General features: G+C 38.4%; 1 protein-coding gene across 2 annotated transcripts; it reads left to right on the forward strand.

The window, feature by feature from the left end:
- Positions 1-26,778, forward strand: LOC149011178 (Prolyl oligopeptidase family protein). 2 transcript variants are annotated; one of them, XM_089163263.1, is made up of 15 exons: positions 1-435; positions 1,331-1,544; positions 2,082-2,192; positions 3,608-3,653; positions 6,591-6,697; positions 6,790-7,293; positions 7,646-7,774; positions 21,289-21,588; positions 21,664-22,122; positions 22,304-22,369; positions 22,879-22,939; positions 23,165-23,314; positions 23,429-23,566; positions 24,013-24,323; positions 26,225-26,777. In XM_089163263.1, exons 1-15 carry the CDS (start codon positions 177-179, stop codon positions 26,262-26,264), a joined length of 2,895 nt encoding a protein of 964 aa, XP_089019389.1. In that variant the 5' UTR covers positions 1-176; the 3' UTR covers positions 26,265-26,777. The 2 variants fall into 2 exon arrangements, with proteins under 2 accessions (XP_089019389.1, XP_089019390.1); XM_089163264.1 differs by having other exon boundaries at positions 2-435; positions 26,220-26,778.
- The last annotated feature ends 249 nt before the right edge of the window (positions 26,779-27,027 follow it).

The raw sequence follows: 27,027 nt of genomic DNA on the forward strand, positions 1-27,027 counted from the left end.
ACCACACACTCTCGCTCCTCACTGCTATTACCTCATTCCGCTTTCATTCTTACCTCTCAATCCACTCTTTCATGCGTGGCGAGGTGCTTGCGTCATCATGGATTCCTTTTTGGTATATGTTGATTGATTATTGGGTTGATGCGCTGTAGGTTTTTCTCCTCTACAAGTAGTATATCATGCTTCTCCGATGTAAGCTCTACCATCGTTTCTCTTCCCTTTCCTCTTTCTCTCCTTCTCCTCCTCCTCTTCCCATTTCTGTCTTCCCCTCTTCTTTTCCATTTATCCCTTCTCGTGGCCTTCCTCGAATTCACCAACGAAACATTTTGAGGAGCAACATGTCTACCACTAGGTTCCATAATCTTGTTCCTATCAGAGCTGCTGTTGCTGAAGATGGCTCTAATGGCTCTGTTTCGTCTTCCACGATTGAAGATGAAGGTAGCGATGAAACCCCCTTTCCTTTTCTTTATGTTCACTGGGTATGTTCTATTTTTCTGTGGTTTGGGTGGTTTTGATATTGATCCGAGTATCGGATGGCGGCTGTCTGAGTAGTGGGATTACGTTGCTTCAGTTGGAGCTGATACAAATAAACCTAAATTTAGTCAAATTGGATTGTAGCTTGTTACCTCTTGTAACTGGGATTTCTGGCCGGGCGAATTTGAACCAATTTAGGAAGTCAAATTGCTTGGGTATCTATCTGTTCAAGTCTAAGATTATCTAAGTATCCTTTTGGGTCCTCTTTGAAGTTGTTGTCTAAGCTACTATGTGAGGCTTCAGTGGTTTATTGAGCTAAATATCTCAATTTAAGTTTTTTATTTTCTATTTTGGGGGTTCAGATGTCTTTGTAGTAGTTGTTGGATATTCATCCACAAGCACAGTTGATTGATGCATATACTGGACTCATGCCAAGATTCACTCATTGTCGTTGAATAAAGAAGCTATAAATAATACCCGCCAAAGACATGGCTGGTATCTTCTTGTTATTTCGTCTACCTTTCGTGTTTTGTAACAAGAAGTTCCTGAGCAGTAACTGATTGCTTGGATGAATTTTGTCATTTACAAGAAATGGAAAAAAGGAACTAGCTTAATAACATCAAGAGCATATTTCATAAATTGCCTCTGGATACACCTTTCGACTTCTGAACTGTTCTAGTTAATATCTCTGGTTGGTGTTATCCATTGCTGTTTAAATCCATGGTGACCACTTTGCAGTTATAATCTTTGGATTCACCTATTATCATTTGTTGGCTCCAATGTTCTCTGTTACATTTGGTTTTCTTATTTCCAAATTAAATCTGCTTATTAATCTTTACTTTGCTTCAATATGATGCAGAAAATTCGTTGGGCGGTAGATATTGTCTTCCTCCTCCAGAAATTAGAAACATTGTTGATTCACCACCTCTTCCTGCATTGTCATTTTCTCCACAGAGGGACAAAATATTATTTCTCAAGCGCAGAGCTTTGCCTCCACTATCAGAACTGGCTAGACCTGAGGAAAAACTTGCTGGTATTCGTATTGATGGAAAATGCAATACTAGAAGTAGGATGTGAGTGACGAGGAAACTTATTTTCTTAATATGTATAAGAACATATGGATAAGAGTTCTGTAAGTTAGTTCATAATAACACATTTATAGTTTGAGGAATATGCTAGAGGTGGTATCTTTCATCTCCATGACCCGACCTTTGTCCCTGCAAATTGCATGTACTCGTACCCTTACGTTTACCACGACTTGTAAAGTTGCATATAGATACCATTTTCTCTGTCACATTCTTTTGTTGTCTGACCAATAACTAGAATTGTCATTGGGAATTTTACTAGAAGCAAAGAGAGTCAATTGGATGGTTATGGTTTTCTCATCAATTTAGTTCTTGGGTAGATTATTAGTTGATACCTGTCAAGGGATTGGTGGTATGTCTTTGCATTTATGCGAAGATGCATTTGTTGATGATAGGTGTCAAATAAAAAGACATCAAGACATCATGGCTGGGGTATTCCATTTATTTCTGACTATATTTATCTTTAGTTCCTATCATCTTGTTTAAAGCTTCAACGTTAACCAGGTGTTAAAATTTCATCCTCAGGTCTTTTTACACCGGTATTGGGATCCATCAGTTATTGGATGATGGAACATTGGGGCCAGAAAAGGAGGTGCATGGCCTCCCTGATGGTGCGAAGATCAACTTTGTTAGCTGGTAATCTCCCAAAGTTAATGTTTCCTCAACCAGGTCTCTTGCAATGCCAGAGCTGTGGAATAACAATTTTCAACTTTTAGGCCATACTATCTCCAAATATTTGAATGACTTCTTTGTGCTTACTCTGATTCTTTGTTGTATAGCCTATGTTGCTCAAGGTTTTCCAATCTAAGTGACTTAAATCTGTTAAACGTATCAATTCATGGTCCTGGTTTACCATTTTTCATATGAGGAGCAAATTCTTTTGATGGACAACAGTAAATATGATAACATGGCATAATGATAAATTAGTGCAAAGATTTCTATCCTCCCATGGACATTATATGTGTGAAAAAGCTGGAGTGACAGAATCGTGTCACTCTTTTTGTGTAAAAATCCTATCAAAGATGGAAATAGTTGGATATGCTCAGAGCATTGGTAGTTGGTGTGAGACATTGACAGCCAAACACCCATCACCCCCTTCCCAAAAGGGGAAAAAAAAAAGGGGAAAAAAGAAGAAGAAAAGAACCACCACTACCATCCAGTTTCTTTATCAGGTTCCCAACGGATTTGTAAAGTGTCATTTCTCTAGGATATGATTCATAAGGAATAAGGAGGGATGTCGATTGAAAGGAGATAAAATCTAGCCAAGATCAATCATGCGGTGATAACCTTTCCAGTTGTAATGTAGAAGCCTAAAAGACACCAATGAAGTTATGTAGAAGAGACTTACCATTCCAAGAGTAGAAGAACTGATGTAAATATTTAGCAGGATAGACTTTTCGACTGCTCAAATCACCATGATCAGGAGCATCAGTCTTTGTGGATGAAGTTTATTGTGATTGAACTGATTGAAGTCTTTGTTCTTCTGTGGTGGCACCTTTTGCATTTAACATCTTATTTTACTAAGTTACTGAACTTTACTGTGAGAACAATTTATCTGGGCTTCATGATGCTTTGGCATGAGTTATTTGCAAGAATTATGTATGGCATGCTGAGAAAAGTAGCGTTTGGAGCACACTTGTTGCTTAGGGAGGAGATTCATCATACGTTTGCTGAATCTGAGCTTCAGTTGAAACCCTTTAATCATGTTTAACTTTTTTTTTTTCTTTCCGCCTTGCATCCCTTTCTCATTTTCTTCCTGCCTTCTTCCCACAATCCCCCCCTCCACAAACACACACACATGCAAAAAACCAAAAAATCCCCCCTTTTCTTGAATAATTCTACTTTCCATGTGTGTGCATTATTTGGAAGTAGGGAGTTCATTGGCATGAAACAGCTATGGTGACTTGTGGCTAACAGTGTATAATTGAACAGAAATATATTCTTTCTAATTCATATGGGCTTATTATCTGCTTTCTTGATCTTTTAACATTGGGCATGCCCTTTTAGTTTTCCCTCTGCTCATTGTGTTTTCCTTTTCTTGTTGCAACAAGGTCAAACGATGGTCACCATTTATCTTTCAGTATTCGAGTTGATGAGGTAATTGATTCTGTCTTTCAATTATTATTAATTTTTAAATGGATGAGCAGAAACAAACAGCCTACTGCCAGGAAGCTTCGCAGCACATTATCTATTTTTGCCTGTAGTTTTTGAAAACATCAAGCTACATTATCAAAACATTTATCAATGAAATATCAATATCCTTAGACCTAACTGTCCTTCAAACGGTGGCTTAACGGTCTGTCTACTGGATCTCTATGAGTAGGCACCCTCATTTGTTGAAACTATAAAGGAACCTTTTCAAATGATTGGTCTGATAGCATGTTCACAACTTCCATTATATTGTATTTCCTGTTTTGTCAGTTGCCTTGTGTTTCCCATTTTGAACATAAAAAAGCTAAAAGAACGTGTGATAGGTTAAATGATTATAATACTTATGATAATTCAATTGGGTCTAATGTTGCATATATATTCTAGTAGCCTCATGCCACTGTCGGAATGCTATTATGATCTACTTGTGCACTCCAGTTAACTGGGATAATGCCTTGCCTTCTTACCAAATTAGCAGTTTGTGTATATCTTGAGACAACATTTTCGTTCCCAAAGGAGGAGTAGTCTGATCGTGTAGTTTTACCTTTCTCTGAACTAATTTAAAATATGTGAATTGTTGGTGTCTTACCAACTTGGTAGACCACATGGGAGGATAATTTGCTTGGTGCCCCGTACATTTGTGCGCATGCAGGGGTCTCAGGTAGAGTGCATCTTGGCAATTTTATTGAAATCCTACTATGTTAAAGGTGAAAATGCATACAGCTTCTACTTCTTCTCCCTATCTGTTTCTCACCCCCCCAGGTGAATGCTGTTTAGAGATTGAGAGAAAACCAGGAGTAGTTTGGGCCACCTCCCTTCCTCCTTGCCATCTCCATCTGTTGAGCGAACTACTAGATGCAGAAGGATGAACCCTACGTTTGAAATTTCTTGCTGTCTGTTTGCATGCTCACTGCTTTTGTTACTTAGCTATAGATTTTCATCAATAACCAATTTTTTACATATCCCAAAAGAATCATTTTTTACTAATTCTCTTTAAGTTTCTGACACTACTATTCCCCATTGCTGATCATTTGCATGGAGAAAACCTCATTTTTTCCCTTGGCTTTTTTTTTTTTTTTTTTTTTCTTTTTCACTTTTTTTTAGGGTGGAGAGTTGGGGGGGGGGGGAGAGAGAGAGAGAGAGGAGAGGAAAATCCTATATCTGATCTTTCTCAACCAAGGTTGTGCTGTATGAATATGAATTGACCCCATAGTCCAAATTTCAGTTCAAATTTCGAATTTTTTGCCAACTGAGACAAAACCTGGGGCTAATATATTCATCTCAGGGTTGACCTAGATCGTCAAAATTTCAACCAACTTTCAACCATCTCGACTGTTTTAGCCATTTTGGTCCATCTTTCTATATACACCTAGTTTTGACAAGATTTGCATACTTAGCAGATCTTGTCTTGATACTGCCCCTCTCGTTTCACAAATTTCAACCTAGGATCTAACTTTTTTGGCTTTTCTCCCTCAAATCTCTTCACTCCTTTAGTCCTTTGTCAACACACTCCCACTTAGTTGGATGGTTGGGGATTAAACACACCTTGAAGTTAGGTATGTGTATTCATCCCAAACTTTTGATCTCTTGATATTGATGCATCTAAAAATGTTAGTTTCTTTTCAAATCAAGAAATGTTTAGTTTAGGAGGATGGTCTAGGAATTTATCTTATGCTTTTGGTTTTTTTCTTTTGTTGAGTGCTAGTATTTTTTTTCAGTTTCAAAACTTAATTTTCATAAAACGTATTTCAAATTTTTTTTTTTGGTTTTTATACATGATGTATGGCGTTGAATCTAATATAACCATCACTCGATCTATGTTCTGATGGTCTTGAATTTATTTTTCTGTACTTGGTTATTTGTTTAAAATATTTGAAAGTTATTAAGTATTTGCTGTAGTTATCTAAAAATTGATAAAAAAGCCAATTATTTTCTGTTCTATACTTAAAAATTGTGGAATATTTGTTACAAATCTGTATGTATTTATTGGTGTGGTTTATGATGATAATGTTTATGTTTTTCAATTAAAGTACTTTTATTACAATTTACAACTCTTTGTATTTGTCAAAACAAGCACACGTCTCTCAACTAGTAGAATATGAATTAATACTTTTTTGTTGGATATTCAATACCTCTTCCATTGTGTGATTTATGCTTTAAATAGGGTATATGCAAAAACCTAAGCCAAAAACCCGTCAAAACAGGGCCTAAACCACCCATCAAGATATCCTAGAAAAATTTCTAGGTATTTTTCCCCGGGGGAAAAGATAAAAAAAAAAAAATCCCTGAGTTGGTTGAAATTTCTACCCCAACTCGACCAGCCTCGAAACCAAAATCTTGAACTTTGGTCTTTATGTATGAGATGTTTATCTTTGAATACAAGTAGATCAATTGCTCATAGTTATATGTGTTTGTGATTATCAAAACATTCCAAGAGTAGTTGGGTCAATTCCCCCACATAGACTTTGTTGTACTAGAGTAGTCCTGCTGGTCAGCATGCCTAGGTTTTGTTTTATGCCTTGGCCTCCCACTTGGTGTAGGTTTTGGGGCCTATGTCACCATACACCTTAGGTTCAGACTTCAGAGGACCCTTTACATTAGTTTAGGATAGAATTGAAATGGTTTTTTTGCCTGAAGACTATTTTACTTGAATGAATCATTTTTAACAATTTTAACATTTTTATTTGGTTCCCTTAATGGGCTTCCTAGTTCACCTTACAGTCCAACTGGATTGACAATCCCTTTTCTCTTCCTTTTGAAGATTATAGTTCGTGTGCCGAATAGTTGTTCATGTCTTTTCTACTGATGTGGTGAATATTTATCTGCTACTCACTTTAAAAATGCTAATAATGCATTGTTTAATATGTTGAAAATTCCATGAAACAGGAGAAGAGTAGCAGCAAGCTTAGCGTATGGGTTGCAGATGTAGAGACAGCAAAAGCAAGGCCTTTGTTTCAATCACCAGATATTTATGTAAATGCAATTTTTGATAAGTAGGTGTAAGCTTCTTTCACATTCTTAAGATACTTGTGTGTGCCTCTCTACTTTTGTGGTGCCTGACAGATTTTTTGTTCTCTTGTCACAGTTTCGTTTGGGTAGGTGACTCCATGTTGTTGGTTTGCACTATTCCTTTATCTCGTGGGGACCCACCAAATAAGCCTTTGCTCCCTTCTGGTCCAAAAATTCAATCAAATGAGCAAAAGAGCATTGTTCAGGTCAGAACATTCCAGGATTTGCTGAAGGATGAGTATGATGAAGATTTGTTTGAGTATTATGCCACCTCACAGCTTATGCTGGCCTCTCTGGACGGGACATTGAAGGAATTTGGCCCACCTGCTGTTTATACATCACTGGATCCTTCCCCAGATCAAAAGTACATTTTGATTAGTTCAATTCACCGCCCATACTCATTTATTGTACCTTGTGGAAGATTTCCTAAGAAAGTTGATGTTTGGACGACTGATGGGAAGTTTGTCAGAGAACTTTGTGATCTGCCCCTTGCGGAGGACATCCCCATAGCATTCAATAGTGTGCGGAAGGGGATGCGTTCAATCAACTGGAGAGCAGATAAGCCAGCAACACTCTACTGGTATCCAATCTTATGTGGTCCTATTAAAACTTGAATACTTGGTTTGTGCCTTCGAAATTGAGATTTTTTTTTAAAATTTTGAGGGGGGGGGGGGGGTTGGGGGGGGGGGATTCATACAATTTTTTCTTCCAAGCATTGTGTTTATAGTTAGCCAGCTTTTGGACAATTTATTTCGTATTACTTCTGATACTGTTCATTATTGAGTTTAATTTGAAATGCCTATTACCTCTTGGGTCTACTGTCTTTGTAATTCTATTTATTTGTAATTAAACAAATAATTTTATTGTTTACCTTTGTGCGTTCTTTGTAAATTAATTTTATTCTTTACCTTTTGATTCGTTGAAATATTCAGGGCAGAGACGCAAGATGGGGGTGATGCAAAGGTGGAGGTTTCACCACGTGATATAATTTATACACAACCTGCTGAGCCACAAGATGGTGTGCAGCCTGAGGTTCTGCACAAGCTTGATCTTCGGTTTAGGTATGACTGTAGGCTTTTGGCAGTGCAATATGTGATCTTGCATCCTTTTTATACATATGAAGCTTTCTAGCTGATGGCAACATTCATTTAGAGGAAAGGACATTCATCAAGGGAAAGTGGGAAACTTGGTGGTTGAATCAGGAAGTTAAAGCAGCTAGTTAAGCTAAATGTTTCTAGTTTCAAAGCTTGAGATAAGTAAAAATGAAGAGGATTTATTAAATTATATTCTTGTTCCAATTAAAGCTAAGAAGATAATAGGCAAAGCAACAACTCTGCCAGTGTTTGCTGCTGGTTGTGAGCCGGGCAAAGGAGGATGGTTGCTGTGTCAGCTCGGCAGCTGCACCGGGAAAAATCCAGCCAAACCTTTTTTACATGGATTCTACAAGATATTAGGCAAAGCACAGAGTTAAAATATGAGGATCTTTTTAACAATCTACAGAAATATGAGGATCTCTGTAACAGTGTACCCATGGCAGAGGTAGAAAAGATATCTATCATTTAACAAATGAAGGAAAATAGGAAGAGTAGAGATTTCAATTTGATGCGTTAAAAGGTGAATATGGTAATGTGTTAGTAAATGTAGCTTTGAAGGAGAGGAAAATCGATTGAGAAAAATGTAAGAGAAGAATTGCAGTTCCGACTATAAAAATAAAGGTGATGTTCAAGTTGTAGTAGCTAACAACTACATTACATAGGAGTTATGTGGTATAAAACAATATGGTTTCAGCTAGGAAGATCATTGCAGAAGTTATTTATTTGCTCAGTCTAATGAGCTTACTAGAATGTATAGGGGATCTCCATGTGGTTTTTATTGGCTTAGAAAAAGCATATGATAGAGCCTCTCAAGATTTGAATTTTTCAAACTTGGGAGAATTAATCTAACTAAATTAAATCACCTAAATGAGCTTATTTGATTAGAAATAAGCCTCAGGTTGGGTTATGTATGTGATCAGCTTTTTGATCCATGTGTTTCATTGTAATGGACCAACTTAATGGGCCTATAGTATTGGTAGAGGATAGCATACAGGATTAGTTAGTTTGAGTCAATTTATTTTCATTATTTTAATTGTTATTCAGTGTATTAGTTAGGCTGTAATTTTATTTCCTGTAAGCCTAGTCCAATATTTATTAAATCTAGGTTACCTCATTAGTTAAGGATTGTGTTAGCCTTTCCCTTTTAGTGTTAGATCAAGGATGGTTGGTATTTGACCCTCTGGACCCTCCAAACCACCCTGTGTTGTGAGGTTCAGATAGATTATTTATTTACTCCTTGCTCCCTTTTCTCTCATGAACAAGTAGTTACCGTTCTGAAGCCATGAGATGCCCTGAATCTTTTGATAGGCTGTTTCTAAACCCTAGAGGAAGAACTTGGTTCAAGTTTATCTAAGACCAGACCTGTTTTATAGAGATGATTATGTTGTCCTTATTTTGCTTTTATGTCTTAGTTCATGTTCTAATACTGAGTTGATTTGTTGTTTTTTCTATTCTGTTTACTGCTGTATTCATAGTCTACGTTCAGAACAAGGTACGGCGTTTCGCCGATACAAAAGGGTTTGCTGGCGAAAACCCGAATTATCTGCGAACTTTTGCCGACATTTGGGATGGTTTTGATTGGGGAAAAAAAAGGTGTCGTTGGGCTGAGTTAGATGGGAAATATTTGGGATGGGCTTGGGCAATATTAATTGCCTGAGTAGGTGGGTTCAATTTCATATTCGGGGTGGGCCGTGGTCTAATTGTGTTAAGGCCATTTGGGTTATGAACTTTACAAGCTAGGAAAGGCCTATGGGCCTCATGATATTTTATGTTTTTTTCTTGACATATCATTGAGTTAACGAAATTGCGTGATATTTTGAGTTTTTCGCGATATATCACCGAAATATTGCCAGTTTAATGAAAATATCGTTTTGCCTTTTACCAAACCTGCGAAATATTGCCGAAACTTCATACCATGGTTCAGAATCAAACCATCTTTTTACTCCTGTTTTTTGACCTGGTCCTACTAGGATTAGATCTTAACTTCTGATCAAACCCTTGGATTGATTCAAATTTTCAGCAGTTTATCTAAATCTTGTATACTAAATCGAATATGGTGATCATCTGAGCATCTAATGCTTCTATTAATTATTCTCATACCTGAATTTTTATTCTCTGAGAGAAGGTCCTATTTTGGTACAGTTCAAATAACCATTCTCCATTATATATAGTTAAAAATGTATACTAGTGGTTTCCCCCCCCCCCCCTCCCTTTTTTTTTTTAACCCCCATTGCCTTGACTACTAGTGAGATCAAGAAGAGCTGGAACGGCCCTGTTGGGGGGGGGGGGGGGAATGAATTCCCAATTACGATTGCATTACTCCAAGGATCATTTCGAAGCCCACATTTTTCTTTTGTTAAATTATGGAAATCAAAAGGTTTTAAGATAAGTGGAGATAAAACGAAGTATATGGTAATGTTAGTAATACTAGGATTGAAAGCAGTATGGCGAAAATTGATTACGGAAAGATACCACAAAACTGAAAACCTTGGGAACTTCGGTTCTCTCATAATTAAGGAAAAGGAGTAGGGGATAAGTTTGCACAGAGGATTAAGAGTAGAGTTGGATGAAGCGGAATGGTGCTCTGAAGTCTAGTGAGATCGACGTATTCCTTTAAACTAATGTAGTTCTAGGTTAGAGAGGGTTTGAAGAAAAACCAATAACTGTGATTTGCTATGAATTGGTAAATTTGGCTGGGCCAGGGTTTTATCTAAAAATTAAGGTCGGAGTTCGGGTAAGACTTTAAGTTTGATGATGGGGCTATGTCAAGTGAGTGTAGGAAATCTAACAGTGAATGTTTGGATTTGGTAGTGGAAACTGGAACTGAATTAACATCATATTACAGCTTGGTCCCTGGAGTTTTTGAAAGAAGATGATAGTATCTGATGGTCAGAATCGGCTGTAGCTTGGATCGAGTTTCTCGTATGGTGAGAGGATGATTCAATCCAGTAAGGGGGTAAATTTTGATTGCTGGTTTAGGTTGTGGAGTTTTAGGGCTTGTGGATTATGCCTAGAGATGTGGGAATGGTTTATAGGATTAGGAATTTAATTGGGGAATGAAGATGATCCAACTTAATGTTGTTGAAGATCTTCTTGCAGAACAGTTTTATTAGTTGAAGAAAGATATTAAACTTAACAGAGAATTTCCAGCATGTGGAATGTTGCTCAAGAGATTTGAGTAAGGGCAGATGTAGAAATAGGCAGGCAGAAGGAAAATTAAGTAGGTAGCACAGGATTAAGCAATGCTCAGAGTAAACTCTCGCTCATTCAATTGTGTGCCCAATTGAGTAATTACTACTATATTTATAGCCAAAATGACTGACATAAAACTGTAGTTTGAAATTTCAGTTCATCTTGCTATCTTGCCCTCGGGCAAGATGGCTGAAACACCAAGATTGCGCTGAAATTTCGTATTTTTTATTTTATATTTTTTTCCAAATATGATGATAAACTTCGGTGGGTTTTTGGTGTACAACTTAATTTGAGGCCAATAAACACAATGGAAGTGCTTTCTTTGCCTAAAACCTAACCCAAAGTGGTGTTCTTAATCGGCACATGCCTGGATGTATGCATGCGAAACTCAAAGTTGGAATATGCATTTTTACAAATGTAAATGTAGATCTTATGCACGACAATACTAATATTTTCATTACAATGCGACAACAAATACAACAAATAGAATTCAATATCCAAGTATCTGTCGATTTGGATCCATCCCCTGGGTCATGGAGGAGTACTTTGAATATTGAACATAAGCAAGCCATGACATGGTACTGATAAAGTTATGCATTTAGTCTGTTTCTATAGGTAGCATTATCAACATTAAGTAGATATTCAACCCTAGGGAATGTATCGTACTACCATGGACTGTAACTCGGTCACGAGACTATCATAATTGGCTGTGCTACTCCTAATGGATATCCAAAGATGGAGTCCACAAGTGATGCACCTGATCTATCTCCATACTCATAAGCAGACATGCCATTGGAATTAGTAGATGAACCACCAGATCCATATCTATAGCCATAAGCCCCGTACTGTACAACCCCTAGGAATTTTCAAAATTTCACCGAAATTTCTGAAATTACCAAAGCTTTGGCAAAATTTCAGTTGAACTTTGCAGAATTTAATATTGGCCATGGTTTCGTTTCGTGGACTACCGAAATGGTGAGATTTCATACTATGCATAAAACTCAAAATCAAACTAGGACTCAAACTGAAGCTAGGATTCCCAACTAGATTTACTGCCAAAATTTAATTAGAAAGACGATCCAAATAAGACTTGAATAAAAGACAGCGTAAAATAACATAATTTTTAACTACTCCCATGATGGTAATGTTGGCGGGTGTTGGCGGGGGACAAATCTGTGTATCTACTCATGCTTATCCTAGTGCTGGTGTGGGAAATAATCCCTGCACCTGTGGCTGATTTTAAGCAACCAAACTACATAAAAACTCATATATTGGATAGATATTTGGCCAACAATGATGTATGGAGGTGAATGCGAGGCAGTGAACAAACAACATATAAACAAACTTAAGATAGCTGAGATGAGGATGTGGAGATAGACGGGTGGTAAAACTAGAGAAGATAAAATAAAGGATAGAAAAAAATAGAGCTAATTTAGTAGTGGGCCTTGATGCATGATAAGTTTCTAGAAAGTTATTTGAGGTATCATGTAATGTGAAAAGGAGGCCTCTAAGTGCATCAGTACATGGGGATCTCATTGAGATTGAAGGTGCTACAAGAGCTGGCCCGTGGAGCTGATTGGAGAAAGATAAATCGGCATAGCCAACCCCTTTTAGTTGGTGGAAGGCTGAGTTGTTATATCTAGCCAACAAGAAGTAGGTGATTGGCATTCAGATATGGTGATTGACCCTACTAGTACAGTGTATTTATTGTGTAATGATGTTTTATTTGAAAAAAAAAAAAGAAGGAAAAATGGCTCTTGCATTTGGAATGCCCAGTTGCCACCCCTTTTTCCTGTCCAATATCTGACAGCATCACAGGCAAGTAAACAGGGGACAGTTAGGACAATCCTCAGGCATCCTAATTGCACTGGATGGGTCTTTTTTACATGATTTTGTTTCTGTGGCATCCAATTGGGTTTTTGGAGGTCTAGGCAGTGACCGCCTTATCGGTATTCAAATCCTTGGTCCTTATATATGTCTAATGTCATCAAAGTAATTAAATATTATTATTTAGGAAGAAAACCCTCTCTATTTGAATCCAAAAAAATTAGCTAAAACGTCACACTCCAAAAGGATCGAAAGTCAACACTGCAGTTAAAGACAAAAAATGGTTTTTTGATGGGGAATGAAATTTTCGACCTTGTAATGCTGGTTGTTTATTTATTTTTTCTTCTCTTGGGGCAAAATACAGGTATTCTCCCTATTATGTTTACTGACTTCCACATTTGAGAAAACTACTTGTAACTCCTTCATTTGTATGCAATGATATCAACTTTGTTTTTAGTCCACTCCATGAGTTGGCTCTTGTTAAGTGATGATGTTTTCATGTTAAGTTTTACTAAGCGGCAGAATTACCCTTGAAGAGAGGTGAACTTCCCATTTTAATTTTTATTTATCAAATGGTGGTACCAACTCCTCACATCCTGCAGTATTCCACTACTCTACCACCCCCACCCCCCAACATTCCCACCCTGGGTCACACTTCTTCCTCCCAGATTCTGGAATTGTGCTTAGATGCATGTTTTCTGGAAGATAGTTTAGCAGCCTTGAGAAGAACAGCACCAAGCTTAAGAGTCACGCCAATAATCTATTTTTGCTCAGAATCAGATGCCCAATATTCAGGAAGCCATCCAAGAGAGAGGCGAGTAAGGATGGAGGAGAATCCAATTGATGTGGACCAGATTCAGTGCCACACTAGGGGTCGAAACAGGGCCTAGGGTAGTAGCCCAACACCCTACAGCCCTACAGGAATTTTTGCATAAGGAAGGGTGTTTTGGTGATTTTTTTCATGCTCTTGTTGAATCCAAGTAGGGTTTGTTGGATCTAGTATGTTAGTCAGATTCCAACTGTACTTTTGTTTGAGGTTTAGTCTAGTTTTGGTAGAGTTGAGTCCCATACAAGTTAGGAGTACGAATTAGAAAGGGATTCCCTTAGGCGTCCATAGCAGCTTTCCACCCATTGTGTGAGAGAGCCTTATGATGGGATTTTGGAAGAACGTCGATAGATTATGAGGATGCAAAAGACCTGTGCAAAGGACGAAGATGGTCAGTAGAAACATAGTCAACAATTGGATAGATGACAAAGTACAAGAACCATTACCTTTGTGAAGAGCAACTGGTAAGTCAGGATCATTTGCAAGAGCAAGAGGAAGATCAGGGAGAGTCAGAGGAGGGATGGTAACCACTGGTGGCACTGAAGTTGCTGCCGCTTGCCACCTGAGGATAAGACTGGGAAATTGCAGGCAGCATAGGAGTAGGTGAATCATCAAGAACAAGCATAGTCAAAGCATTATGAGAGGAGTAGAAAGGAATATCCTTAGAAAAGGTAATGTTAGCACTTACAAATTGATGACCTGAAAGTGAATCAAAACAATGATACCCCTTTTGAGTCCTAGAATACCCAATAAAAATATACTTTGTAGCACATGGGAAAAGCTTGTCTAATCCTGGTAGACGATTGTGCACAAAACAAACACATCCAAACACATGAGGTGGAAGGGAGAACAAAGGTGTGCTAAATATGTAAAATAGAAACCAGAATTTTATTATCCAGTGCAGATGGATACATTTGATTACTTAGGAAAGAAGAGGTAAGAACAACATCATACCAATTTTTTTTGGAAACTTTGATGTGAAACATAATGGGTCGCTCAATATCTAAAAGATGTCTGTCAATACGTTTAGCCACCTTGTTTGTTAGGGTGTATAAGAACAACTTGTTTGATTTAACATGCCTTTGGAAGAACAAAAGTCAGCAGATAACCAATCTATACCTAATATCACATCAAAATCTATCATGAGAATCTCCATCAGATGGAGCAAGTAACTCTCTGCAAAATATGCTATGTGCAGAGAAGTAATTCATCGTGAGGATTGTTGATAGAGAAGTTCTTACATATAGAGCCGATGAGGTCAAAAAAAGGGGAACTGTAACTTGTGGTGAGTGAGAATTCAGGCTTCCCATGCGTCATGAATCTTATGCTATTTCCTTTGGTCATGCATTCATGTAATATTGTAATGCCAGAATATTTCCTTGCCTATGATAACATGACATATCAATATGATTGATTATTTTGCATATGTTTGAATGCATCTCATGGTGAGCTGGAAAGTGATGGTGGTGCTACTAGTGTGTACAAATGATGTATGCAGTATGTGATAGTGGTTTGGCCGCTAAAGATTCTAATTATGCTGTGGGCACTATGGATTATAGGTGATATGAAAGTGCAGTGTGCATTGTGAGATATATGATGGGCCTGATGGCTTCACTGTTCAGGTGGCATGAATGATATGTGTGCATTACATTAATTATTTGATCTATGTTCATGTTCTGATTATGTATTTGCATCCATGGCTTGCGTGCATATCATCTAAAGGCACAATGGACACAATCACAATTTGGTCCATGATAAGCAGTATCGGAGGCTCACCTCTCACTGGCACATGGAAGTACTGCCGGTTCGTATGGCTTTAGCTCACTGACATCAGCATCGGAAAATTGGGCATCTGTAGAACACAATAGCAAATAATGAGCTCCACTGAGTCCAGTGAGGAGAATACTTTTGCGCATCCATATTACAATTTATATCATGCTATGATGGAACATCCATATGCTCTAATAAGCAACGTGCCTTCACAACACAGGCCCCCCCCCCCCCCCCCCCCCAAAAAAAAAAAAAAAAAAAAAAAAAAAAAAAAAAAAAAAAAAAAAAAAAAAAGAGAAAAAAGAAAGAAAGGGAAAATAAGTAAAGTTCGTAGGTCTTATGAGAATTAAGCTGCACCAGTCCTACCTTGTCATCAAAGGTGCAACAGTGATACCACTAGACCATTTGGGTACTCACGTTCCCCCAAGTGCAACCCTATGGCCAATCACATCATAATACATATACACATCATAAATATCAATAAAGGCCCATGCTGTCTGGCAAATACCTGTCCCCCATTGGCAAGGGGTGCAACATTGGGAATGCTCTAGCCTTGCATTCTAACATGAGGACATGCATGTTTTAGAGTATACTTTATGTCACATAGCACAATTATACTAGAGGCTATTGATACATTTATAATTAGAAGTTCAGAACAACATGAACATAGATTAGATAATTAATGTAATGTAATCACACATACCACTCAGGCCAGTGAAGTCATCATATCATGTATCTCATAGTGCAAACAACATTTCCATGTCACATATTATTCGTAGTGCCCCCGGCACATTCACAGTATCTAGTGGCCAAACCACTATTGCTTGCCTCATCATCAATGTGGTGTACACACCGGTACCACCACCATTACTATCCAACTCACCGTGAGAAGATGCATTCAGAGTCTTGGACATATGCAAAATGAGCAATCATATAAGTATGCCACGCTATGCATTTCCTAGGCAAGCAAATATTCTAGCATCACAGTAATGACTAACGGAAATAGCATATGATCCATGATTCATGGGAAACCTAAATTCTTACTTACCACAAGTTCTGATTCTAATTCCTTAAAGTTTCCGAATCCTTGATATCAGTTCATTATACTTTAATCCTCCCTATAGTACCGTATACATACTGTTAATTCCCAACTCATTCAAAACTTGCTCTCATTCATTTTGAATTAGACCTTACTGTTCTAAGCTTGGTTAAATGCTTAAAGGGTCCACACAGCATTAGGGGAGCATAGGAGCTTTCTGGGGCAAATGCACTGGGCACTTGAGCCCAATGTGTGGCAGCAAAGAGCTGCAGGTCTGCTGAATCTGCCACACTTTGCTGTTGCACCTCTTCTGGGTAACCCTGAGCTGCCAGGGCATTGCCCACTTGTGTAGATTCAGCTAGGTTCCACCCCTAGGCCCTAATGCACACCTAATAGGCTTCTAGGGTCTGATTTTAACTTCCCATTTCATCCTACATTTAGGTACAAAGTCTGATCCTAATTAGGTCATTGGCCTATCGGTGGCATTATCAGAACGAAAAAAATTTAATGGAAGCATTAAACTGAGTCTTTATTTCATTGTGAAGATTATGAAAAACAGAAACAAACTGTGACTGTTCTTTCAACAAATACACCCAGGTCAACCTAGAATGGTCATCGACAAAACTCCCAATGTAGCGAAACATTAACCTATTTTGACTTGACATGGACCCCAAATATTAGAATGTAGTAATGGTGTAACCAGCCCCAAACAGCCCCAAAAGGGGACCTAGACCCATGTGGCAGCAAGAGGTAAACTAGGGGGCCGAAACCAACCAGGGGCAAAGTGCTCATTTTCCACCCCTGGTTCGAGTCATGACTAGTAGGGACAAGTCTAGTTTTATTTTTGGAAATTAATGCTGTTTTTATTTATATTTTTGGAGTCCTAATTTGATGAGTAAATTAGATATTGTTTGTTGGTTGAGTTGTTAGTTGGTTAGGATAGGAGTCCTTATCTTAAGGAACCTTATCTTAAAAAGTAGTTTTCAAGTTTGTTGAGTCCTATAATACTAAGAATTTGTTTGCTTAAGGATCAAGTTAGATCCCAATTAGTTAGGGATTCTTTTAGAGTCTATTTTGGATTTGAAGGCTATAAATAGCCTAATCTTTTAATGTAAGAGTCAGTCTTGTTTATTGAATGAAAATTGAGTTTGAGAATTTGGCTTGAAAGTTGGGGGAACCTCTTAGGTACCCTGCGGCTGGGTTTGTGCTCTTGTTTCTTCAACTCAAAACTTCCATCATCTACTCCATGCATTCAACTACAGATTCTAGCAAGCTCTATCAATCGCAAAAAAGTTAAGAAGCCCCCAAACCCCTCCCTTGCAGTTTCAACCCATCCCTACCCCCTTCTCTTCCCCCTCCTGCATCACAGCAGACCTCCCTCCCCTATCCTACCTCATTCCCCAGCCCCCATAGACCCTCTCTACCCTCCCCTATCATTGCCCTAAACCCTAGAACCTTTTCCTCACAGCCACTGCCCCATCAGCCTTAGTTATACAATCTTGGAAATTTTCTGCTACTTCCAATCGAAATTTGCAGAATTTTTCAAAACCCTAGTTTAACCTAAGTCAGACCTAAACCTCAATCCCAGCCTTTGCTTGGACCTTAGAACCATCCCTAAACCCTTCAGTCTATTATTCCCCCTCTGGACCTTTCTGGGCTAACCCTAAAATCTAGGGAATTTTCCTAAAATCCTAACCCTAGACCCAGGTTACAACAACTAAAGAAAATAAAGATGAACCACAAGTAGTATTACTGCGTGAAGGGACACTCAATGATGTTTCCCTAATTGACAAGCCTCACACTGCGAAGAAGAATAGATTGATAGCCCAGAAGCATAAGTTGAAGTTTAGATAATGAGGGATGCCCAAGATGTAAATGCCATTGTAGAGGAGATATGGTTGTAGAAGCAGCAGCAACAGTAGAAGGTCCAGTGCCATTTAGGTGGTACAGACCACATTGTTCTAGCTCTCCACCAATTATCCTCTTTGTTGGATCTTGAATAACACAATAAGACAAAAATAGGTGATAGAGCAATTTAGATTCTTAGTAAGTTAGCTAACGGACAACAAGTTTAAAGGCGTTTTATGTACAAAAAGAATAGAGGGTAAATGCATGGATGTAGTGGGGGATATAGTTCCATGACCAGTAACCTTGGTAAAGGTTCCATCAACCAAAATAATAGGTGAGGACTATCACAGTTAGTGAATGAAGAAAATAATTTAGGACTTAACCAATTATATGGCAGGAAGCACTGAAATCGAGAATCCATTGGGTGGAAGTAGATGTAGTGAGGCAGAATTACCTATATAGATAACGGTTGCCATGGAAGAGGATTTCAAATTGGCTTCAAGCTAATATAAGTGCTTAAGAATCGTGCTATGGCCATCATGAGAAACATTGCTATATGCAGATGGGCCTCTGAATGCAGATGTAAGGGTTGCCTGTGGATATGCTGTCACAAATCTGGTGTTCGCTAACTCATTAGCCCATTCAGGTTTGCCATTCTTCACCCAACATGTGTCAATAGTATGATTGGATTTCCCATTAAATGTGTAATCACGAGAGGACTTATCTTGTTGCTGTCCACCATGCCCGACATTATGACCACGTCCTCAAATCTGTCCATGATCCCTAGTAAAGGTTTTTCCATGCTCAGTCAAAATTGCAGAATTCTCCTTTACTGGAGCAGGAAGAGAGGTGGAGGAGTTGGAAAACAGCCGAATCTAGCGAGAAAGGACTTCATCTAAGGAAGATACCTTCTCTCTGTTATTAGTTGGCCTTTATCAAATTGGTAATCTGGGTGAAGTCCAACTAACAACTTTGCAACATAAAATTCAGCCTGTTGCTCTTTCAATTTTTCGAGATTAGTAGTGATGGCTGATATGCTTGAAATTCTTCAAGATAGCCTTTGTTGGTATTGAAGTAGTCATTAACAGATTTATCTCCTTGAGAAGTTGAAAAACCCTTTCATATAGTTCATAAGTATGATAGACGTTCTTAGCTTGGGAGTAACTTTTGTGAAGATCATCCTACACACCTTTTGCCAGAGTATGGAACATTACATTTGCAATAATAGAGGGCTCAATACTATTCCACAACCAAATACTAACAATGGAATTTTCTTGCATCCCTCATCATGTCAGCAACAAACTTAGGCATTGTTTGTTTGCTAGATAGAAAGGGGTGGAAAAAATAAACATGTGGGACCCACATGTAGTGGGGTAATAGGAAAGGAAAGAAAAGGACTTTGTAGAAAAGCTGCAAATTTGCGACCCACTTTTATTGTATCCCTCACTTTCCCACAAAGTCCCACTTAATACGTGGGATTTTCAAAGGGGGTGGGGCGGGAAAAGTGACATGCCATGTCGGCAGACAAGCTTCCTTAAATTAAGAAAGCTTGTTTGCCGGCTTTCCCACCCAATTGAACCAAACAAACCATGCTTTGAGATTTCATGGAAAAGTTCCTACCCCTTTTTTCCCACCCCACATTATCTAGCAAACAAGCAATACGTTAGGGTCATTAAGGTCAGCTTTTGGAGGGTCTTCTTTAATATACTTTAGTTTACCTTTAGCATGTATATAAGCTTCAATAGCTTGGGCTCATAACAAAAAATTGGAAACACCATTTAGCTTTATAATAGTAATTTGGACTTGTAGACTGTCAGCTGGGGGTTTTGATTTAGCCATAGGAATCGCGAATAAAAACCAGCCGCAAATCAGTTATAACCAAACACAAAACTAAAACACTTTGTCTTACTAAGTACAGAATCAGCAGCCGAAAATAGAGAAGGAGCAGTAGACTTGAAAGACAGGCACAAACAGTAGTGCCATCTTCACAAACACAAAGACAGTGGCAGAAATAATAGTGCAGATTGTCAAACACATTAAGAGTGCATCCTTCACACAGAGGCAGTACTAGGAGGGAACTGGGGCAGCAAGCATATCCGACTTCATCCAGTCAGAAAGTAAAGATTTTTGTTACCTCAAGAGAAGTCTCGATGCCCTAAGAAATGGATGAAGGAAAAAAAAAAGAAAAAAAAAAAGAAAAAGCTGGCTGTAATATTCCTTTGCTCCAAATGGCCCTTATGAGGATGAAATAACCCCTAATCAAATGCTTCACTGGCTGGCCGAAATAGATCTAAATGCAGTTGGATTGGGTGTAGTTCATCTGGTCCCATTATTCTCCATCGCAGGTAGTAGCAGCTCTAATTAGACTAAGAAAAGGATGGATCCTTTGTAACATAATGGTTGGATTAATTATCAGGCAGTAGGTAGTAGAAGCTGGAAGGGAAAGAAGCTGAGAACCTCTCAAAACTGCAGTTTTAAAAACCGAGAAGGATCTGAAAAATAACTCTGATACCATGTAGCAGTTTCTGTAATTGAGGAGGTCAGAACAGCGGGGAAGAAGTGAAGGGGAGGAGGAGGAGAAAAAGAGGAGGAGGAGAAGGCGAAAGAAAGAAAGAGGGAGATAGCAAGTATGAGACTTTCCCCTATGAGGCTTTATTTATAGTTTAGAAACTAATCTCTGAGTTACAGAAAAATATTGCATGGATTACATAGGATCTCCCAATCTACTAACAAGGAAACTATGCTTGTTAACCATGCAACGAGGAAATAAAAAGTAACTGTATTAGGCAATTGCTGAACTGCACATGGCCAAGATTATCCACAATTTCTTAGCCATGCTAGGATATAATCATCAACAGGTTTGATATTTGGCAAATACAAAGCAGCTTATTATTTTTAGATTTTATCTTGTTCTTCTATGTTTGTTTTCTCCAGTTTAACCTTCGATCTTGTTTCCATTCATATCCTTTTTATTTACAGTGGCATCTCATGGTGTGATGAATCCCTGGCCCTAGTTTACGAATCTTGGTACAAGACACGCCGAACAAGAACTTGGGTTATTTCTCCTGGATCTGAAGACATAAGTCCACGCATACTTTTTGACAGATCATCAGAAGATGTTTACTCTGATCCAGGTTCTCCGATGTTGCGGAGAACTCATGCTGGGACCTATGTTATTGCAAAGGTAAAGAAGGAAAATGATGCTGGGACTTGTATTTTACTGAATGGAAGTGGTGCAACACCAGAAGGGAACATTCCATTCCTTGATTTGTTTGATATGTAAGTCCTATTCAAGTTCTTATCTGTTATATTGGCACCTTGAAAAACGGAAACTTACGTGTTCTTTTACCCCAGAAATACAGGTAACAAAGAACGAATATGGAAGAGTGACAAGGAAAAATATTATGAGACTGTTGTTGCTTTGATGTCAGATCAAAATGAGGGTGATGTATACATTAATCATCTGAAAGTACTGACTTCCAAAGAATCAAAAACAGAAAACACCCAGTATTACATACAGAGTTGGCCAGATAAGAAAATATGTCAGATAACTAACTTTCCCCATCCATACCCTCAGCTGGCCTCATTACAAAAGGAGATGATTAGATATCAGAGGAAGGATGGTGTTCAACTCACTGCAACCCTATACCTACCGCCAGGCTATGATCCCGCAAAGGATGGCGCTCTTCCATGTTTGGTATGGTCTTACCCTGGAGAGTTTAGGAGCAAAGACGCTGCTGGACAAGTTCGTGGTTCTCCCAATGAGTTTGCTGGCATAGGTCCAACATCAGCCCTGCTTTGGCTAGCCAGAGGGTATTATTGATATGTTCTCTTCTGATATTGGCAGGGCTACTTGTGTGCATGTGCAAACCATGCATAACAGATGTGTATTTGTTCCCTTTTGGGGGTCTGCCCTTCCATTTGTTCCTTTCAACTGTATTGTGGCCATTCACTTTCAATATTTATGGTTAGTGAATGCTCCCACTTCATGCAGGTTTGCTATTCTCTCTGGACCAACAATTCCAATTATAGGTGAAGGTGATGAGGAGGCAAATGACAGGTAACTTTTAATGTTATTTCCATATAATGCTCTCTCTGTCTCTCTCTCTTTTGGCATCCTTGGCCTAGAGTGCTTGTAACCTTGAGATGGCTAATGATCTTAACCCTTTTGTTTATTTGCCTGGAGCTCATTTTTGAGTTTTGATCACTAATCTTGTTGGTACTTCGTGCGTGACTATACCTTACCAGTATACAGTCTCTGACCTTGTCCAGACTGAGTCGAATCTCTTCCTTGTCTAGTGCCCAAGTTTCCTTTTCTTTAGTTACTAGTCTGTTGACTCTGTTCTATTTCCTTCAGATAGTGTTTTATCTTGGGTAATATGTATTTTGAAATAAAAAAATATGTTGTTCCCCTTTTGCCTGGCCTTCTCTTGGTGTTACCAACAGGAATAGGAAATAGTAGCAATCGACATCCCTTCAACCTTTTTCTCTGGTTTTCTTTCTCAAACAAGTGTAACAACAAAAACATGTAAAATTTTGTGGATTTCACATCTATTGTTTGTTGAACAGGTATGTAGAACAGCTGGTGGGCAGCGCTGAGGCTGCTGTTGAGGAAGTTGTGCGTCGAGGGGTAAGCTTGTAGTTATTGTTGATCTACTTGGTTGTAGTGAAGGTAGTGATATTGACCAAAAAGTGAAGTAAAATGTGCAAAGTATGTTCACTTTCATTCCAGCCAAGCTTCCCATTGCAAAGTTTATTTGATCTTCTTCCATTCCATTTTGCTTCTCCCTAAATGTGGCTTATGACACTATATTTTGCATTTGTGGCTGTGGGGGTGATTATGCACTTGTTTTAGGTGGCTCATCCAAACAAAATTGCTGTCGGTGGTCATTCATATGGAGCATTCATGACAGCAAACCTTCTAGCACATGCTCCTCATCTCTTCTGTTGTGGCATTGCACGCTCAGGAGCTTACAACAGAACGCTTACTCCTTTTGGTTTCCAGGTGAGTCCTTAACTTCGTTTAGATAAAACTGTCTGGGAGGTGTCATTGTTTAGCTTTCCATTCCCAACTGGCAATCTCTCTTCCCAACTGACTTTTCTACTGTCACCTTCGCAGAATGAGGACAGAACACTTTGGGAGGCCACTAGCACTTACGTAGAGATGAGTCCTTTCATGTCAGCTAATAAAATTAAGAAGCCCATATTACTTATCCATGGGGAGGAAGACAATAATTCAGGGACACTAACAATGCAGGTACGAGGCATGGGGTTCTATAACATTGCCATACAACTGCTGTTGATCCCATATCATCCGTGCTTCATGATGCCTGAATCACTTGGATTATTAGGTTGACACTAACGGATTTTGAACCACTGATGATTAGATAGGCCTTCTGTTTTCCCTCTTTTTTATTTTCTGTGTTTAATTTTTTTTTAATTTTTTTTTTGGGGGTGGGGGGGTTTGGGTTTTGAAAGGCATAGTGAAGTTTGGAGCATGTTTTCCATGTGTAGATCTCCTCAGATTGATAGAGCAGGATTATGTTGCTGGATTCAAATAAGTAGGGGAGGGAAATGGTGATATTGATGTTTCTGTTATCTTGGCACTAACCTTCAGTAGGAAACCTGCCACTAATTTTTTGATGCCCATGATCTGTACATTTACCATCCAACTATAACTAATTCTGCCTTTTCTTGGTGTAGTCGGATCGTTTCTTCAATGCTTTGAAGGGACATGGTGCACTCTGCCGCTTAGTGGTGCTCCCTTTTGAGAGCCATAGTTATGCTGCACGAGAGAGCATCATGCATGTCCTATGGGAGACTGATAGGTGGCTCCAGAAATTTTGTGTACCAAATGATTCTGACGTGGTTTCAGATATTGAAAAAAGTAAAGAAAATGAAAACAAACTCATCAAAGATTCTGAAATTAAAACAACTGTTGGTGGAGGTGGCATCTCTGAACTGGAAGATACAGATTGCGAAGGATTTCTGTCTATGCCAAGGTCATCATTGTGGTAATTCTCTCCACTAGCTTTATTTCCACGTTTTCTCTTGTAGTTTCTATTACAGTAAAGGGGTACAATTTTTGTATGTTGAGTGTGCAAAACCTGGGTTGAAGACATGCCTACATCACATTGTACGATGTAAATGCTATTATACTAAGAATTAGAAAGCTTTTCGTGGTTGAATTTTCAAGAAAATTTTATGGGGTGATGATCCCAGAGCATACCCTTGTACAAGACTCGTGGGAAAGAATTATGGGATAACATGCCATGGGAGTTAATATCTTGATAAAATACCAGATCTGTGTAATATTCTGATTCTCAGTAAGATCTTGGCGTACCTCATAATTTTTCCGTAATTCAATGCTAATCTGGTTTTTCGTTTTAACCAAAAAAAAGTTGCACCGAAAATCTAGTTTTCAATCCATGAACATACCTTGTTGGATGTCTGCTCCTTAGGGTGGCATACCAAGTCTTTTCTCAAGAGCAATTGGAAAATGACTTGGTGGCTAGTGTAGGCACTTTATTGTTCCTGCTTGCAGGGGAACATAACTTGTTACATTCACATTTGGTTCTGTTAGGGCTTTTGGATGACACCATATGGAGGAGTGTTAGTGTTGGTTTTTATGTTTTTGGTAACCAAGTGTTGTTGTCAGTGGAGGGTTAATAAAAAGGGAGAATGAGAGGAGAGGGTATTGAATGCATATGTGAGTGGTTTTGGGCAGCCTATGGTTGAGGGGCAGCATTGAATGCTGTGGGGTGACTAGCATCATTAAAGTCAGATTATCTTTGTTAATTTGACTGGATTATGTTCAAATTGCGGTGAAGGAAGGCTTGGAACAGGTTCTGGTCATATACCTGAGAAGGATGGCCTTGGACAACAGATGCGGTTATGGGACTGAGCCTACCATTGGACTTCTGAGAAAGTTACTGAATTGGCATGGCTGTGTGGCGAGCATGTTAAACACCAAGCTTCAAATTTTCCTTCACCTTGAGGGCAAGTAGCATTAGGGCCTTTGGATATGCCTTGAGGAGAGAGAGTGTTAGTGTTAGTGTTAGCTGAGGGGTAATAAATAGGGGGGATTTGAGAGGAAGAGGGTATTGAATGCATATGTGAGTGGTTTTGGGCAGCCTATGGCTGAGGGCACATTGAGTGCTGTGGGGGGTGACTGGCACCATTGAAGCCAGATTATCTTTGTTAATCTCTTTGTTTTGTTATTAAATTTTGGATTGGATTAGTGGGGTCTTATCAGATTCGTGTTCTGACTCCTTGCTATGTGATTCCATAAAAAAATTATCTTTTAGTCGGAGGGGGAAGTGTGATGAAGTTAGGCTTACACATGGAATAGTAGGTTTCATTTATGGTCATATCCTTTTTGTGTACACAAGGAAAGATAAAAGATATTGTATGCAGCTTCTTCCTTGTTTACACAAACCTTAATTCTTACCACATTAACTTTGCAAGTAGCTTGAGGAAGAGGTTCATTATGTTTGATAGAAAATAGCTGAGAATGCATACTGTTAAGGCTGTTTTGCTTTCTGATCCAGACAATGTTGTTTTACCGCTATATTTGCTGAGAACTTTTATTTTGGAATTGATAATGCAATTTTGCCAAAAAAACATATATTCGTAAATAATTATTCTACCATGAAATCTCTAAATATCAGTATAACTATTTTGTAACACTCTTTAACACTGTATTTCCTTCTGACCAAATCAAAATCTTCAACGAAATAAAATTAAAGATCCAAAAAATATTTCCAAGCACATGATCAAATCCATTGATTCAATGATCATGAAATATACATCTATTCTCATTTTCAAGATTCTTTCTTTTTAAATGTTTCAAATGTAACTGTGTAATCTACTAGTTTTTTAAACAGCTCTATTGACAATTGTTTTTGCAGAGCAGGGAGACAACATCTCAGATACTGACTTATCGAGAACTCTGATTTCATGGATGTACACTGAATGGACCTTCCATTATTCCAAAACCATTTGGTAAGTTCACAATTCAAACCAGTTAGTATGAGGCAAGCCACTGCTTTTGGGATGTATAATGGGTGGTTTTTTCATCTGTGAGTCATTTCAGATTGCATCTAAAACACAGTAGAATATTCCACCACATCTGGCATTTATATGGTCCTGATTGTTTTCTTCAGCACTTCATCCTGGGAATTGTATAATCAGTGATTTCCTCTTTCCTTTGATTCAAATGAAGGCATACACCTTAATAAGAGCCAATGTGCTGCCTTCATGATTATTTGTCCAGATAAAGAGAACATGCTGAAGCTTGCCAAATGGTTTCTGGGATGGTTGGTTATGAATACATGGTTTTGATTTGGGAATCATATTACACTTTTTGATTTTGCACACGCTTCTGTTTCTTGATGCTACTAGTAGTTCCAGTAAATTGAGTTAGGCGCCTCGAGGAATTGAGTAATGTGGATATTTGTGGTAACAGAATTAGCAGTCTGATACCCTATGGATATTACAGAAGACTTGGTTTGATTAAACCTTTCTAATTAACAACTTGTTCTTCACTGCAACATTATGCACACGCTTCTCTTTCTTAGAGGGTGTGTTCCAAGGTGCAAAATTTTGCCAAGACTAGGGGTTTCTTTATCCAGTGAAACTATTAAAATTTCGAATTTGTGCAGAAATTATAGGAATTTTTTTTCTTCGGATTTCAACCTTTTTTTTATAGTTAGGGCA

This window comes from Hakea prostrata, chromosome 7 (genome assembly GCF_041222555.1).
Source record: "Hakea prostrata isolate BN-2017 chromosome 7, UWA_Hpros_2, whole genome shotgun sequence".
Lineage (NCBI taxonomy): Eukaryota > Viridiplantae > Streptophyta > Magnoliopsida > Proteales > Proteaceae > Hakea > Hakea prostrata.